The 17,961-nt window shown below is 33.1% G+C and overlaps 2 protein-coding genes across 2 annotated transcripts; both read right to left on the bottom strand.

Moving 5' to 3' along the window:
- Positions 1–197: 197 nt before the first annotated feature.
- Positions 198–1,578, bottom strand: LOC139861120 (caffeoyl-CoA O-methyltransferase-like). Its single transcript, XM_071849422.1, has 3 exons — positions 1,369–1,578; positions 796–1,072; positions 198–698 (listed from the first exon to the last, which is right to left on the bottom strand). The coding sequence occupies exons 1-3, from the start codon at positions 1,530–1,532 to the stop codon at positions 405–407; spliced, it is 735 nt and encodes a 244-aa protein (XP_071705523.1). The 5' UTR covers positions 1,533–1,578; the 3' UTR covers positions 198–404.
- Positions 1,579–1,851: 273 nt separating this feature from the next.
- On the bottom strand, positions 1,852–3,748 carry LOC139863709 (tRNA nucleotidyltransferase cca2-like). The gene is made up of 3 exons (XM_071852314.1): positions 2,253–3,748; positions 1,967–2,038; positions 1,852–1,870 (listed from the first exon to the last, which is right to left on the bottom strand). Exons 1-3 carry the CDS (start codon positions 3,746–3,748, stop codon positions 1,852–1,854), a joined length of 1,587 nt encoding a protein of 528 aa, XP_071708415.1.
- Between the last annotated feature and the right edge of the window lie 14,213 nt (positions 3,749–17,961).

Below are 17,961 nucleotides of genomic sequence, written 5' to 3'. Positions count from 1 at the left end.
CCGTATATATTTAGAAAAAAAAATATTTTAAAAAACAAACATCACCCAAGTCTAATATGATGCTTTTTGCTTAATTTGATTTGAAAATATTAATGCGTTTACTTGGCTATCTATTCAAATAATGCTCTTTTGGATTAAATGAAAATAGAACAATATTGTTAGCAAAATAACATAACTAGGTTGATATATTCTCTTCATATTTGAATGACACCCCCCATATACTGAGTATAAAAATTAACATTGAATACAAACATAATCATCACATCAACATTAACATCAGTTGAATTAAAGAAAGGAAATTGTACACATTAAATGATATGATCCTCTAACAAGCTCAGGATATACGATATATTAAGATGAAAACACACAGCACTTTGAACATGTAAGTGGGTATTTGGTCGTGATTAACTTATACGACGACATAAAGTGATTCCATCACCAACTGGTAGCTGACAAATCTCGACTCTTGGGTCGACAGCCAAAGCTTTGTTAAGCTCCAACACGAAATCTCTATAATATCTTACGTACTTCCTCAATGGTGCGTCTGCTGGCGCCACCAATGACCCGTTCCAAAGAGTGTTATCGTAGCCAATTACTCCCCCAATTTTGACTAGATCAATTAATCTCTTGTGGTAGTTAAGATAATTGTCTTTATCAGCATCCACAAATATAAAATCAAACGATCCATGAAATTTAACCTATAAATTATAAACCAAATATATACTCAATTAACTTTTACTATATTAAAAAGGAAAAAAAAGAAACTAATGTCTCATAAAATTCAAAAGTACTCACATCGTCAACCATTTGATCAAGAAGGGGAAGAGCAGGGCCTTCTCTGAAGTCAATCTTGTGAGCAACACCCGCTTTCTCAATAATTGGAAGGCCAATTTCGTAATTTTCACGGTTTATGTCCAACGCCAATATCTTTCCATCTTCAGGGAGAGCAAGAGCGGTCGACAGAAGGGAATAACCGGTGTAAACGCCTATTTCCATTGTGTTCTTAGCGTTTATGAGCTTCAGAAGAAGGTTCAAAAACTGTCCTTCATCGGCCGATGTCGTCATAAGGTTCCTAAATTATATATCAAAATTAAGTGAGTATTTTAAAGAAATTTTTGCACCCAGAGATAAAAGCTAAGGTCGAAATCAAATTGGTATATGTACGTATGTATCATGTACACATTAACTTATGTCCATTTCATGCATTGACAATTGAAATCCTGTTACTATGCATCTATGCCAATGTATCATATAATTCATATCCTACATGAATATTTAAATATGCATACACGCACACATACACATACACATACACACACACACGCAAACTAGGTGTCGAAATTAAGAATGGAAAAAGTAAGCACTAACCATGGGTGTTTGGCAGTGACCTCACGTAGCTCTTTCATGGATTCCGGCTCTCGTGGATAGACGCTAGTTTCGAGTATGTATTGATAAAGTGCATCACTTTGAAGGAGACTTTTGTGACCAACTTCTTGATGTTTTGCTGCTTGTGTTTCTCCGTTGGAGGCCATTATAATCAAAATATGTATATGTATGAATGTGAAGAGTGGGAAATTATTGGTACTTAATTGGTAGCTATATATGTATTAGGTTTGTAGAAATGAATTAAACTGAATTGCAATGAGAAAAAGATTGAAAATATATAGAGATCAAGGAGTTGGTGAATTAGGATAATGTAGGGAGTAGGAAGGTGTGTTGTTGTGGGCAATTGGACTTGGCCAACCATAATGGACGACTACACTTGGGATTTGGTAAGCTCCTTTCATTTTTTTTTTTTTTTATTTTAAATCTTAATTATTATTTATATTTTCTTTTATCTGATATATTTAACTAGGTCGGAGGCACTGGGCTGAAAAAACAAACCAAAAAAAAAAAAAAAAAAAAAGGGAAAAAGACAAAATTGCTGATGCCATGCTGAAGTCAGCATTAGGACAGCGAAAGTTACTGTAGCGACCGACCAAAATGGGTTTGGCTAATATAAGTATCGTAATATTTGATGCTTTCGTCAATTTTTCTTCTGCATATAAATATTCATATAATCATATGCTTCAATCAAATACATGTACCAACTCATGAAATGTAGTATTATCAATATGATAATTTCATATGGTTCAATTATATGATCACATCCTTGGAGACAATTTATAACTAGCAAAAAATAAAAAATAAAACAAAAAAAACTAGCAGAAACTAACATTCATTAGTGTCTTCAAGTTGTAGGATGATTCAACCGTGTTTGACTCATTAACCAATCACCACACTCATCTACATTACCACAAGGGTAAGCAAGCTGCCATTGTATTACCTTTTGCTGCCATTTACCAACAACCAGACCTCCATTTTCAACCTCCAAAAGCTTCATTATTTCCCCCCCATTAATCAATGGTTTAACTTCCCACAAGTTCTCTAAACCTAATTTCAATATCCGTCCCTCAATTTCCCTAAAAACTCCTATTTTACTCTCAACAGAAGAATCTTCTTTATCCAACAGAATCGACAACATCAACGCAGCCCTCCATAAATCCTTAACTTCCTTCAAAATCAACCCCAACAAAATTCTTAATTCTAACGAAACAGGAACATCAATCATATCTGGATTCCAATTAACCTCAATACGCTTCACACATTCTTCATTCGAAACCATAAACGGAATCAAAGACTTAAACTTTTCAACTGCATTGTGCAACCTGATGACATTATCAGCATTAAGCTTAAGTGATCTTTTAAAAATATGGTTCAAAGGTGAAACAATTCTCTTTTTATTATCTCCACAATTCGTCTTTCTAAATGGAAGAAACAACGCTGCGTACAAGTACAATCTCCGTTGTTCATTACTCATGGTACAAGCTCCTAATGCACGCAGAAATCTCCATGCTTCATCTACGTAATTAACACAAATCCTATCCGAAATTTCAACCTCAAAATTCGAAGGCAACGTAAAAACAACCCAAAATAACCCTAATTCAGATACAAGTTCCATTGCTTTAACTGGTTGGTTACCACTAATCATAAGATCAATCTCGTGACCGATACGTTCTCTAGTAATTTTATCCGAAATTGCAGTTTTTACATCATTATCAACAGCTGCTATTTTTATCTCTTCAACCATATCAAATTCAAATCTAGCACTAAATCGAATTGCTCTAAGAACTACGCAAGGATCATCCAAAAACATCACTTTCGGGGGTAAAGGAGTCACGATTCTACCACATTTTAAATCGTCGATTCCTCTACCTGTAAAGTCTTCAATTACAGACGTATTAAGGTTATAAAACAAACTATTAATAGTCAAATCTCTTCTATACGCATCTTGTTCTGGAGTACCATACTCGGTTATACCAATTCTGCTGCTTAAGTTAACAAAATCAATCGAAACATCAAAAAGATGAATCTTTGCTATTTCCAAATGTTTTGATTTGTCCGGATTACTTTTAATAACGCCAAATCCTTGCGTTTTTTGCCCCATAGATACGAAATAATCGTTCACCTTTTCACAAAACTCTCTACCCAACATGTTATCAAGAGCTATATCGATATCGTAACATTCTTTTCCTAGAAGCTTGTCTCGGACCCACCCACCAGCAACCCGAAGTTGAGTTTCGAGATTAAAATGTTTTACAACTTGAAGCAACAGATCAAATATCTGCCTTTCTTTATCTGTTATATTCACGCTTTCCATCACCCTAACCTGTTTAGGAGAAGATAATGAAACGTTAGTCCTCGACATTGACTCACAGAGTTGACACAAGGCTTTAATAAAGCCAAACGGCAACAGCCTTTTTATTTTTATTTTTAATTATATTGATCAGAAACAGGAAAACTGAATGGAAGAATAAACTACCGGTCCTTTATATAATAGTTTAAACTTAGATAAGGAAACAAAAATAACTTATTTATATTCAATTAGAAACTAAATCAAACTTCTTGCTTGGTCACCAAGATTTCGGATCCTGCTTGTTCACCAAGTTTTCGGCTAGTTGAACCCAATCCCATTCGGCCAGCCTTCAACCCAAATAAATATGCCATATAATCATGCAGTCCCACTTGATAAACTTGACCCCACTTGATATCCATATTAGCCTGCGATGATCCTGCATCACAACCCTAGTTGTGCTATTTTTTCACTAATTAGATTTTTTTTTTTTTTTGAAAGGCATTTTTTCCCACTAAAGATAGCCAATCATACGTACTTACAAAAATAGCAACCAACACATTACAGATGTAGTTCTCTCTAATTGCAAAATATATATATATATATTGGGGTGAAACAATTAATATACAACAAACATTATAATTATTGAGCAAGTTTCATAAACAATGTAACAAAAGTTCTAAGAAAAAGCTCCAACGTTTGATAACGCAGAGATGAAATTGGTACTCCATTATTTACCTGGAAATGCAATCGATGATGGTGCAACTTTCAGGCTCTAGTCATATGGAATAACACAGGGAAAAAAACGGAAAAAACTTTTATAAATAAAACGGATAAACTTTTATAAAAAAAAAAAAAGAAGGATCATTCTAAGAATGAGACATCCTTTAAACTTACAAACCAAGAGACCCGAGCATAACTAAACTAAAGCTCGCTAAACCAACTATAAAGCCAAAAGGCATACAAAGCATTAATAACACGAATAAACAATGAAAAAGATGATAATCAATCTAACCGAAGATCGAAAAATTAAGAATCATCTCAATACCAAAAGGACAACCGCCATAATACGAAACAAAACGCTCAAGCGTCTTTGATAAATGCGCCAAACACTTTCATCTCCTCGTCGTGAGACACTTTCAGTTTTCAATGTATTTTAGTATCTTTCGTTGTGTTTTTATGAATGGACGCTGACTACTGACACTGGAGAAAAACTGACATTGGGAAGAAAATGGAGAAATCGTTCAATGTTAGTTTTCAGTGTTTTGAATGGAAGAAATATTTATTATTTAGTATTTATATTATTGTTTTTAATTAATTAAGGATTATAAAATAAAATCAGACAAAATAAATAAAATAAAACTTGGATTACTAGAAAAGAAAATTAAAATTAAAATTCATATTAAAAACCAAACTACAATTCATAAAACTCTAAACGAAATTAAAACCTTCAACTAAAATTAAAATAACTACTCATCTTCGCGTATAGTTCAAAGATGTTCTACCAAAGCGGATCGTAAACCTTTGTGTACCTCCCTATCGTGTAATATCTTCGTCCTTCTCTTATACGTGTCACACCTATCGATCCAACTAGTTTGCATGTTCACAACCGGTTCATAAACCTCAACAATGTTATATCTTTTATCTTCAACAAGCATGTTGTACATAATGATACACGCATACACGATCCTTTGAATAGCTTTCACCTTGTAAGCTCGTGCTTGTTGTTGCAGTATACGCCAACGTCACTGTAAAAAATATCAAAGGTTCTCTCAACATCTTTGCTTGCAGAAGCTTATTTCTTTGAAAAGTAACAACAGTTTTGACCAGCTGCACTAGAATACGCCTTAACAAATGATGAACACGTTGGGTAAATCTCGTCAGCTAAGTAATACTCCATCCGTCCCTAATTAATTGTCTAGTATTCCATTTTGAGATGTCCAAATTAATTGTCTACTTCTATAAATAGATATAAGAAATATAAGGTAAAGTTTTTTTTATACTCTTATTTTAAACATGCAAGATAAAAAAAATAGGTAAAAAGTAAGTGATCAGTGTCTTAATCCTTAACTAATTAACTCTAAGATGGATTCAACACAAAATGTTAAGCAACAATAATGGTCTTGCAATAATCAACAATTAATCAACTTGCATTCAATAAAACTCGACCAATTCATAATTTTCATAATACAAAAGACTTAAGTATCATAATATTGCAAATCACACAAAACTTGAATGACATATACATATACTAATTTTTCATGAAAGCAATAAAGTAAGAAAACTAGCCACTCATGTTGAAGATGATGAACATGATGATTTCTTGAAATTGCATGAAGAATACATCCTTGATCTTGACTTGAATCCTTGATTGATGATGTTTAGTGATGTTTTTCTGTGTGTTTAGGGCTCTAAAAACTGGGATAAAAGATCTGTATATCGTAGCTCTTAGGGTTTATATTTATAGAAGAGTAGTCTTAACCCCCAAGCCAAAACCCCTCAAATTCGGAACCAAAAAACTGCATCCTACTCGACACCACCGCAATTTGCGGTCTCTATTGATCCTGCCGCAATTTTGCACTGAAATTTTGCGGCCAAACATGTTCTGTTCAAAAAATGAGACCCACTGCAATTTGTGGTGACCAGGCCGCAAATTGTGGTCTTCACTGTTTCGGACAACATTTTCCTTTTTAATCATCTTTTTGCTCCAACTTCCAAAAACCTGAAATACATAAAATTATGTCAAAGTACCTTGTTTTCTTTCTAAACACCGACACTTTTGTTGCTTGTAAATACAAACGATCGTGTCAAATCATGACCGATCAAATCCCCCACACTTGGCTTTTGATTTCAAGCAAATCTGTTTTTAACTATAAGACAACAATACCTAGGTGATCTTCTTTCTACAACTCAAAATAACTTTTTGTAGAAACTGCTTTAACTATCAATTGAGATCTAAGGTCAATCCCTCAATACCTCAAACAAGCTTACAACTTCCAATGCATAAATCACAAAGCTTTTCCTCATAGAACGTTTCCATAACTTAAAATTCCAAACGATATTTATAACGTTATAATCCTCAATCATTTTCCAATCATCAAATGAATCAACGATTAGAACTAGATTAAAAACAATATTCTCCACAAACTTTCTCATGATCAACACTTAACCACTAAACAATAAATACAAATGTACCTAGGTAACATGTCAAAAGAAACACAAAATGGGTTAAGTTACATCCGTTTTGGGTTTATCGGGTTAGTGATGACTCGGATAAAAATTGGTGTAAAACGGTTACGAAATGTCGAACCAATCAAAGTTTATAAGGTTTTGAAATTTTAACGTGACCCTCATACGTACGAAGATAAATTAATTAATAATATTATCAAAGATAATACGATTAGAAATGCAAATCGAAATGTCACTTATAACTAGAATCATACATATTTTTGTGTTTTTATCCCCCTTAACTTCTCAACTAGCAAAACTCATGCCCTTGTCTACATTAGTATTAAGTGCATAGGTTTTAAGTCATGACACCAATGAACCCACTAAGTCTAATTAGAAATACCCTATACCACAAGCTGGGTGAAACGGGTGTTGGTTACATTGCCCATTTATACATGGCATCACATGGAAGGTATGTATATATTTCGTGAGGTAATTAGAATTCTTCACTTTGATTTTAACTTTATACTCAATGAGAACGAATTCTATGCCTCAGTGGTCCATGCTTTATAAGGCACTCGTTTCACAATTTTTGAAATAATCTTCTTCTACTTTTTTTTTTTTTAATTCGTCCTCCTTCAACTGCCTCCTCTTTTTTTATATGATAGCGCAAAAGATGTGATATATTTGGAACTTTTATGATGTAACAGTGAATATGTGGTGATGGTGACAATGATTTATATATAGGATGTAGATGATGGGTGTTGGGTGTGGTAAATATCATTGTCATACCTTGTGATATAAAGAACTCCGTTCGACCTTTGCCTAGGAAAGAGTAAACTCTACAAGTGTCGCAGTGGACGTGATCATTATTATTATGCACTTTCATACTAATGAGTAAATCATGGAATCCAATGTGAAAGCTAGGAAACCACTCTGAGTCAAACTAATCGAAAAGCCACAAACACTATGGTATGATAGTCAGTTATAATTGAAATTCTAATTAAACTAATTATGTCTAAGCAAAAATGAGTTGCGTTGTCACCTAATGTTACTAGATCTAAAGAGGATAAAATAAAATTAAATTCGACATTAATAACCAAAAACAAGGGCATGAATGGGAAATTGGTTTTTCTTTGGTTTTCATTCTAAAGGCCCAGACTGTTAACGGTAACTAATTAATTCTAGCACACAACTGTGTACTAACACCTGTGTGGACTGGCTTAAAAATGGTGTAAAATAAAAATGGTTTAAAAATCCTAAAGTGTTTCTTTATTATTCATATTACCTAAAGTACAACAATGAGATCTCATTTTCATCATTTGTCTTCCATGAGCATTCATATACTTAAAATTTATAGGCCAAGGTCAATAAGGTCAAATGCATCTAATAAATCACCTAACACTATCATATTTCACCAGCCAAATCCAAAAACTCCAAGTTAATTCTTAATCACTATGGTGTTCTCATGGGCCAACATCTCAATTATAGTCTTAAAAACTTAAAAATTTGACCACCTAGGCGATTAAAATTCATTACTCATAAACAAAATTTAAATAACTACGAATTTTAGTTACGATCAAGCTAAGCCAAATGTGCAAAAAATTTCCTTCCTCCCATCACACTTAAGTCATGCTACGTCCTCGTATGCATGTTAAAATAATTTTTAAACAAAAGTGAGAAAATTAAACAAAGAGAAGAAGAAAAAGAACAATATTACCCGGGGATAAAATTAACTTCCATGGTAACCGAATGAAGCACACAAACCTGCCAAAATTCATCACATAAATATGTTTCCTTCCATATAACTTTATTCTTACAAAATAGAAACAACAAGAAAACGTAAAATCTAACTAGCCCACTTTTGTAGGGAACACGATTGCACTTAGCTCATGCAACAAGCCTTTAAACCACCTGATTACTTCAGATGGACGCATTTTGTCCCTTGAGGGCTTGCAGTGAACATACCCACAAAGTTCATTTACCTACCAAAAAGAAAAATAAAAGAAAAAGAAAAAGTGTACATACTGTTATTACAAACGGAGCACTAGACCTGATTTAAAAATCAGAGAGGCTCATCCCATCCTATGATCGTGACCAAAAATACTATCAAACAAACTTCTTGATAGTGGAGACATATCATACACTGATTTTCTTCCTTCCTCTCTCGCTCTTTCCATCTCATTTGCTAATTCATGAACCAGTTCCAAGTACCGCTGCATAGAAGTTTCATGCGCCTCAAACGATCCATTGACCTGGTTAGCGACCAACCGCGAGTCAACATACGCATCTAAGTGCTTTATTCCTAGTTATTGCGCTATGCGCATCCCATAAAATAATGCTTCATACCCAGATTCATTGTTGGTCGCAACAGACATGAACCGGAGTGCATAAGTATGCTCCTCTCCATCGGGGCTTGTGAGGACCAGTTAGGCACCTGCGCCTTTGGGCCCACAAGCTCCATTCGTATGCAATTCCCAAACCTGATTCTCGTTATAGCCGATTATAGTACTTTCCACGTGTGCCTCTACTTCTCTCGTTGTTTCAGCCAAATAATCTGCAAGTATCTAGCCTTTTATTGCTGTGCGTGGGGAGTAATTGATTTCATGCTCTCCCAATTCGTTGGCCCACTTGGCCAATCTACCCGAAACCTCAGGCTTGTACAATACCTGTCATCACATATTATCAGCGTATCACAATTAGTTCAAGCGCGTATTTGGTGTCTTACAAGATTGTGTAAAAAGAGATTGGGAGGCGCGCGCCGCGACTTATACCTGTCTTATCGGTTGATCAGTTAACACCACTATTGGATGCGCCTGGAAGTACCTGCGAAGCCTGCGAGCTGTATGTACTAGTGCGTATACGAGCTTTTCAATAGGTGAGTAGTTAACTTCACTTTCGCTAAGTGCCTTTGATATCGGCTAAAAAGTCATGTTTTTACCCCCGATATTGAGTCCCAAAAGTATAAAGTTCAAAACTTTGTCGGCAGAATAATCGATTTTTCGATTAAATTTGTAGATAAAGTAATTACGAAGATGATGAAAAAAGAATCGAGAGAAACGGAGCTAAAACGAAGATTCTAGAGCGAAAACGGTGAAAGATAAGAAATCAAGTCACGATCCAGGGAATCAGCAAGCCAAACGGCTTTCCAAACGGGCTGCCAAACGGCCTGCTAGTATGGCAAACGACCTGCCAAATTCCCAGATCAAACGGCCTCGTTAAACGGCTTACCTTAGCAAACGGGCCCTGCAAACGGCTTGCCAAACGGCCTGCCAGCCATTTACATGCAAATTTTGTGCTTATTTAAAGGCTTTTTGTCATCCAATTTCAACACACCTCTCTTCACTCTCTCATTATAATACACTTTCTCTCACTAGAGCTTTCAAGGCCTTCTCACCTCCGAGCGGAAAATTAAGTACCCGGAGGCGAACGCCGAAGATTGTAATAGGAGCGGTCTAGAGGATGTCAGCACTTGTAATGGTCCAGATCTCGTCTGTAAACGGTGAACGCTTTTCTTAATTTAATGAAGTTATCTTGTTATCTTAAGTTGCTTTCATCTTGCATGATTATCTATCTGTTACAAATGTTTATTATATGTTGAATACTTTATCTGAGACTTATCATACTATTATGCTGAAACCCTGACGGTTTAGAAGTTTAATTTACGAATCACCCTATCCGCTTATTCACGTGGCTATAACCTAGTATTAGGACCTGATCAACCCTAGGATACAAGGTAAGTAGTTATGTGTGCTTAACGTCACAATTGGGATATAGTACCTACGTACGAATAACCAATTATTCATCAAAGAAGAGTTGCCCATTTAGGTTATGGTTAGAGTTAGCAACATAGAGTTCAGTGAACACTAGCTTACTCAAAAGCATGATTCGCATCAGAAGCAACGTTCTTAAGATGTTGTAAGATGATCCGGGGTTGAATAAGTGATCGCAAAGGAGAGACCTCTAATCCAATTAGCAGTACCTTAGAATATCTAAGATTGCACATCTGTTAATGTTAAGGCATACCATAGTGTTAAGTGGTGAAATATTGCTTTAGTTAGACCAACTAGGATTAAGAAAAGCTGAGCTTTTCCTTTATGGGTATACCACTTTGTTCATGTACCTAGGATTGTAGTGACCCGAACTTTTCCATGATTATCCCATGATTATATATTAAATGAAATTGATATTTACATGATTAAATGTTTCCAACATGTTAAGCAATCAAACTTGTTAAGACTTGATTATTTGAAATGAGCTTTATATAGACAATTGACCACCCAAGTTGACCGGCGATTCACGAACGTTAAAACTTGTAAAAAAACTATATGATGATATATATATATGGATATGTATATAGCTAACATGATATTATGAAAAGTATGTATCTAACTAGGTATATTAACAATGAGTTATATACATAAAATGAGACTATTAAATTATGAAATATGTAACGATTATCGTTGTAACGACATTTTAATGTATATATATACATCATATTAAGATATATTCATTATTGGTGCTTTATGTCACCAATATGATTTAAGTGTAATGGGATAAATTTGTTAACCAAAATAACCTTGATAAATATCGAACAAGTTTGGGAAAGTGTGGAGTGCACACTTGTTTGAAATTATCTTGATTATGACGGGGGTTCGGGGGCAGCGCCCCCGATAGCGGGGTCCAAGGGGCAGAGCCCCTGGCTGAGGTCGAGCTGCCAGGTCAGCTTGGAAATTTTTTTTTTGGGTTAATATCGCTTTATTAAAAATGTGTTAAAATTTGATTTAAAGCTTTCAACAACATTAAATGAGATCGTTAACTTAATGCTTTCAAAAACAACACTTAATTGTAACGACTAACGATGACTTAACGACTCAGTTAAAATAAATATACATGTAGTGTATTAAGATGTATTAGTACACTTTTGAAAGACTTCAAGACACATATCAAATTACTTCTACTTAACAAAAATGCTTACAATTACGTTTTCATTCATTTTCATCAACAATTCTACTCGTATGTGTGACGACCCGGAAATTTCCGACCAAATTTAAACTTAAATCTTATATGGTTTCGACACGATAAGCAAAGTTCGATAGGTCGAGTCTCAAATTTTTTTTTGGAAATGTTTCATATATTCAATTGACCTTCGACCATTCCCGACGATTCACGAACAACTATTTGTAAATAGATATATATATATATATATATATATATATATATATATATATATATATATATATATATATATATATATATATATATATATATATATACATACTTGAAAAAATAATATACAATTTAAATGTTATAATTAAAATAAGTTAAATAAATTACAAAATAAATTATTATAAAATACACGTAGAAATTAGCACTAACTAACCTAATTATTATATGGATTACATTAAATTGAAATGTTTGGATGTATGCGTAAATAATCCACTTTATGCATATGCATAAATATATATTGATGGGAACATGAGTCATGAATAATTAATTCACAACCCACACGCATCATTCACGATTGTGTAAAGATTTAATTATAATATTGATTTTGGTGCTGTCATATCTATCCGAAAAATTAAAATAAATAAATAAATAAATAAATTGTTGGCACTACCTAACAAAAAGTAAGGCTGCTACCTTTTCATTATTGATTTATAATTGCACGTTTCCTTTGCTTAATGATAAACTATTATATTTTACTCCGTGAATTATGAATTCAATTAGTGTGTACTATAAGTGTTTTATTATAACACTAACTCATATATTATATTTACGTGCATGTATCCACCAACCCTACTTTATGTCAATAGCATTATGTTTTCCATTCCATTACCACAAACACAAATTATGGACTTTGCTTTTGTCATAGACCCAATGTATGAAACGCACCTTCTATTTATCGCTATATATTTAACTGTGTATCATGTGATTATTATTATTATTATTTAATATTATAATTATTATGATATTATATATATAATTATATATATATGTGTATATATATATATATATATATATATATATATATATCTTTATATATATATCTTTATATATATACATTTTGAGGAATGCAAGACCAATATATCGACAACCCACCCTCAACTTCTTCTCCTTCCTTGCACCGGCCACCTCTACCACCTCGCCGGACCACCAACCGCCACTACCGTAAATCACTAGTTCAACTGTTCTTGTCTATCCTTCGTGAAACCCAATTGCATATACAACCACCGATTACCAATCACTTTCTCCTTGAAACAACATCAATCACCACTTTCGGCTCACTGTTTCCACAACCGTCGATCAAGACTCATCACCTAACCACCTTGACCACCTTTGATCGCCAACCAAAACCGCCTTCCCCTTCATCATGAAAACCATACAAACAACAACAACTACAAACGCTGAAAAAATAACAGAAATTCTAAATGCTTTTATTTTTGTTTTGACAATCGCGAACCACCAAAGTACTTCCACTAAACCACTATTATCGAACACCCATCATTGTTCATTATCACCTTAGTAAAACCGCCATCATCCTCCACTACATCAACCCATGACCACCACAACAAATCACCACCGTTCCAATCATCACAACAATCACCATCACTGCACCATCGTGTTATATTCCATGAATCAAACTGCCACCACCACCACAACCTTCTCTCTCTCTCTCTTCACTTTCTCTCATCTCTATGTGACCGAAATCACAGCAACCATCACCACCATTAGTTATAGCTGCTGTATGTGCTGCTACTATTTCGTTTCTTTTTGTTTAACAAACAAACACCTACACAAAAGCTTGTTAATAGCTACTGCTATTGAAAACCTTGTAAATAAAGTATGCTTGTGCTGCTACCATACGTTTTATTTTTTTATTATTGTTGGCCGACAGAGGTATTCCCACTCATACTTAAATATTAAGATGGTTGCAATTTGTCTCGTATTAATTATAAATTGCTTACCGAACCCCACTAGCCTCCAACTGTTTATTTCATATAGCAAATAAACAAGTCTAACACAACTGGATGTTAAGTTAGTTTATGGACCGAGATTTGGTTCATGTTTGGGCCGAGATTTAATTGGGTTACGTTTGGGCTGCTGCTATATTGTTGTATGGTTTTCAAAATTGATGATGATATAAATGATTTGATAGTGTTACGAGTTGGATGATGAATATTAAGGATGATGCTATAACGCATAAAATGATGATGATGATAAACATAGGATGGTGATGTTTATATGATTAGGATTATGATTATGACCGAGATATATGATGGTATAAATAACGATATAGATAAGGATATGATAATGATTGATGTGATGATGTTAAATGAAGTATTATGTTGGTGATTCGATGAAAGTTAAGAAGAAGGAGACTGAATTGTGGGATAAAAGAGTTTAAATTCTTTATTATAAAAGATTGAAAATAGAGGACTAGTGGTTAGAGGCTTTTGTGTTTATTCGAGAGGTCTTGGGTTCGAACCCAGGTCCTGACATTTTTTTTTTTTAGAAAAAGAAGAAAAGGGGGAAAGAATAAGATACTGGTTAAATGGATTTGATTAGTAGATTAAACCATAAAAACATGTTAGCTTGGATGGTTAGGGGCGTTGTGGGTGGGCGAGAGGTCACGAGTTCGAACCCTGTCTAGAGCATTTCTTTTTGGAAAGCCTTTTGAAATTTTTAAGGTAGTATTTTATTTATTATTATTATTATTATTATTATTATTATTATTATTATTATTATTATTATTATTATTATTATTATTATTATTATCGTTATTAGTATCAATTATAACTTTTATTATTATTATTATTATTTTTAATACAAATATTAAGTATCATTTATTGTTAATATGATTATAGTTACAACTAGTATTTTTATTATATTTAGTATTAACATCATTATTATTATTATCATTATTGTTATAAGTATTATTATTAGTATTATCATTTAGGTTATTATTAGTAGTATCATTATGAGTAAAACCATTATCGACATTATATCTATCGTTATTATTATTATTGTTAAGTAAGTTAGTGTTAATATTAATATGATGATCTTAGAATTTAAAAGTATTAGCTAGAGGCTATTTATAAACATAATATAAATCCTGATGTTAAAATAAAACTGATGTAAGATATTAATTCCTACTATAAAGTTTATAAGTCATAAGGATCAGTATAAAGATATATACAATTATTATTGTTAACATTAAGATTGTAAATTTTAATCTTATTATTATTATTATTATTATTATTATTATTATTATTATTATTATTATTATTATTATTATTATTATTATTATTATTATTATTATTATTATTATTATTATTATTATTATTATTATTATTATTATTATTATTATTATTATTATAACAACTATATTATTATTATTATCATTATTTTAGTACGATTATAATTATTATTTTTACAAACAAAGGATATTTATATAACAATAGAATTATTACATATATCATAAGTATATCTAATTTACTATTTTCATATAAAAAAATAACATATATACATATATATAACATTTAGAATAATAAATACATTACTATTTAAATAATAAAATATTATATAATTAATATATAAAACGGGTTGAATACTATTATACGCTCATTATATGTTTTAATATATAAAATTGATATAGGTTCATGAATCCGAGGCCAACCTGCATTGTTCAGTTTCGTCATATGTATTTTTACTACAAAATACAGTATTGTGAGTTTCATTTGCTCCCTTTTTAAATTCTTTTGCAATATATATTTTTGGGAATGGGAATACATGCGCTACTTTTATAATTGTTTTACGAAATAGACACAAGTAAATGAAACTACATTCTATGGCTGGATTATTAAACCGAATATGCCCCTTTTTAGTCTGGTAATCTAAGAATTAGGGAACAGACACCCTAATTGACGCGAATCCTAAAGATAGATCTATCGAGCCCAACGAGCCCCATCCAAAGTACCGGATGCTTTAGTACTTCAAATTTATCATGTCCGAAGGGAGTCCCGGAATGATAGGGGATATTATATATGCATCTTGTTAAGGTCTGTTACCAGGTGTTCACCATATGAATGATTTTTTTATCTCTATGTATGGGATGTATATTGAAATATGAAATCTTGTGGTCTATTAAAATGATGAAAATGATCGATTATGATAAACTAATGAACTCACCAACCCTTTGATTGACACTTAAAAGCATGTTTATTCTCTGGTATGAAAGAAATCTTCCGCTGTGCATTTGCTCTTATTAGAGATATTACTTGGAGTCATTCAAGACATATTTCGAAAGACGTTGCATTCGAGTCGTCGAGTTCATCAAGATTATTACTAAGTAAATTATAGTTGAATATATTATGAAATGGTATGCATGCCGTCAACTTTCGATGTAAATGAAAGTTTGTCTTTTAAAAATGAATGCAATGTTTGTAAAATGTATCATATAGAGGTCAAGTACCTCGCGATGTAACCAAATGTAATGTATTCGTCCAGATGGATTAGGACGGGTAACAACATGTGGTATCAGAGCGGTGGTCTTAGCGAACCAGGTCTTGCATTAGTGTGTCTAACTGATAGTTGTTTAGGGTTTAGATGCATTAGTGAGTCTGGACTTCGACCGTGTCTGCATGTCAAAAGTTTTGCTTATCATTTCGTGTCAAAAATTACCTACTTATCATTCTTAGGAAATTACCTGCTTATCATTCCTAGTCTAGACACATCTTACTGCATTGATTGCATGAATAGTGTATAGACAAATCCATATCTTAGCGTATCTGTTACTGTAAACTTTATCTGACACATTTCCTTAATTTCCTCCATAATCTACGGGATCTTCTGTACTATATTAGATATTCTATATAATTAGAATATTATCCGATAACCGAAAATCATTTCATATCGAAAATCCTCTAACTAATCATAAGAGATGGATCCTACACCTAGCTTGGATTCCATTAGTTCCGGAAGCAATTTCGAGATGCGTATTAAAGTAGACTCCGAAGTCAATGAACCTGAAGTGTCTCCACCGTTTAGCTATTTTTCTTTCTGGAGGAGATGGGGGTGGGTTCGAGACTTACTCACTCAATGGAGAAGTGAAGAAGGCGAGCCCTACCGCGAACCAAAATTACCTCCTAACATCAGAGAAAACGATGTACTCACCGGTGAACCTATGCGCAACACTATATTCACCCTTCTTGCTAAAGTTTTCCACCTCGAAGGTCGCATTACTGCAATCTCAGAAAATATTCAACCTCTACTTCCGAATACCAATCGAAGGGGAATATTAGAAGAAGTTAAGGAACTTCGAATTGATAATCAAGATCTATCGAATCAGATGAGTGGATGGATAGAAATGATAGAGGGTAGGATAGAAACTCTGACAAGAATGGTGCGTGATCTACAAACTATACTTACTACACCAACATCATCACCAACCTCAGCACCAACAACACTTGTAGCACCGACAGCAACAGTACCACCATCAGCAGCACCAATAGCATAACTAGTACCAACAACAACAACATCATCACACATCTCAACCTCGCAATCTATACCTCAAGCATAATCATCGCTCTACGAATTATTCTACATAAACTATCTTCGTCCTTCATGGCGATTATGTAATCTCTAATGTTTTAGAGATTATATACTCTAGTTTTAGCCGTAAATCTGATGAGTTTAATATCACATTAACTCATTAAATCCATGATTACGTCTGAAGAAAATATATATGTATATATGTTTTCATAACGATTATAATTAAAAGTTTTATTGTACAAACTGTTAATGGTGAAAATATTTTAACGGGTAGGTAATACCCGAGGAATATTTAGATTCCACATTAATAAGTTACACTGTACATTCTTCGAATCTGATTCAACGATCATTTACTATCCTACTTACATCTACATACATACGTATTCGTTCACCACAGAATAACCATTTTCATTCAAATTTCATATTTAGATTTTGACCTATCAGAATCCAACAAGTGGCATAATGAAGAAAACATTGGACAAAATAAAATTTGTTAGAAACAAACAAATTAATTATGAGAAATTTTGCTAAGAATCCACGCTAACTATTCCTAGCTAACTGTTCCT

This window comes from Rutidosis leptorrhynchoides, chromosome 8, assembly GCF_046630445.1.
Source record: "Rutidosis leptorrhynchoides isolate AG116_Rl617_1_P2 chromosome 8, CSIRO_AGI_Rlap_v1, whole genome shotgun sequence".
Classification (NCBI taxonomy): domain Eukaryota; kingdom Viridiplantae; phylum Streptophyta; class Magnoliopsida; order Asterales; family Asteraceae; genus Rutidosis; species Rutidosis leptorrhynchoides.
This window is presented reverse-complemented; position numbering and strand designations above follow the sequence as displayed.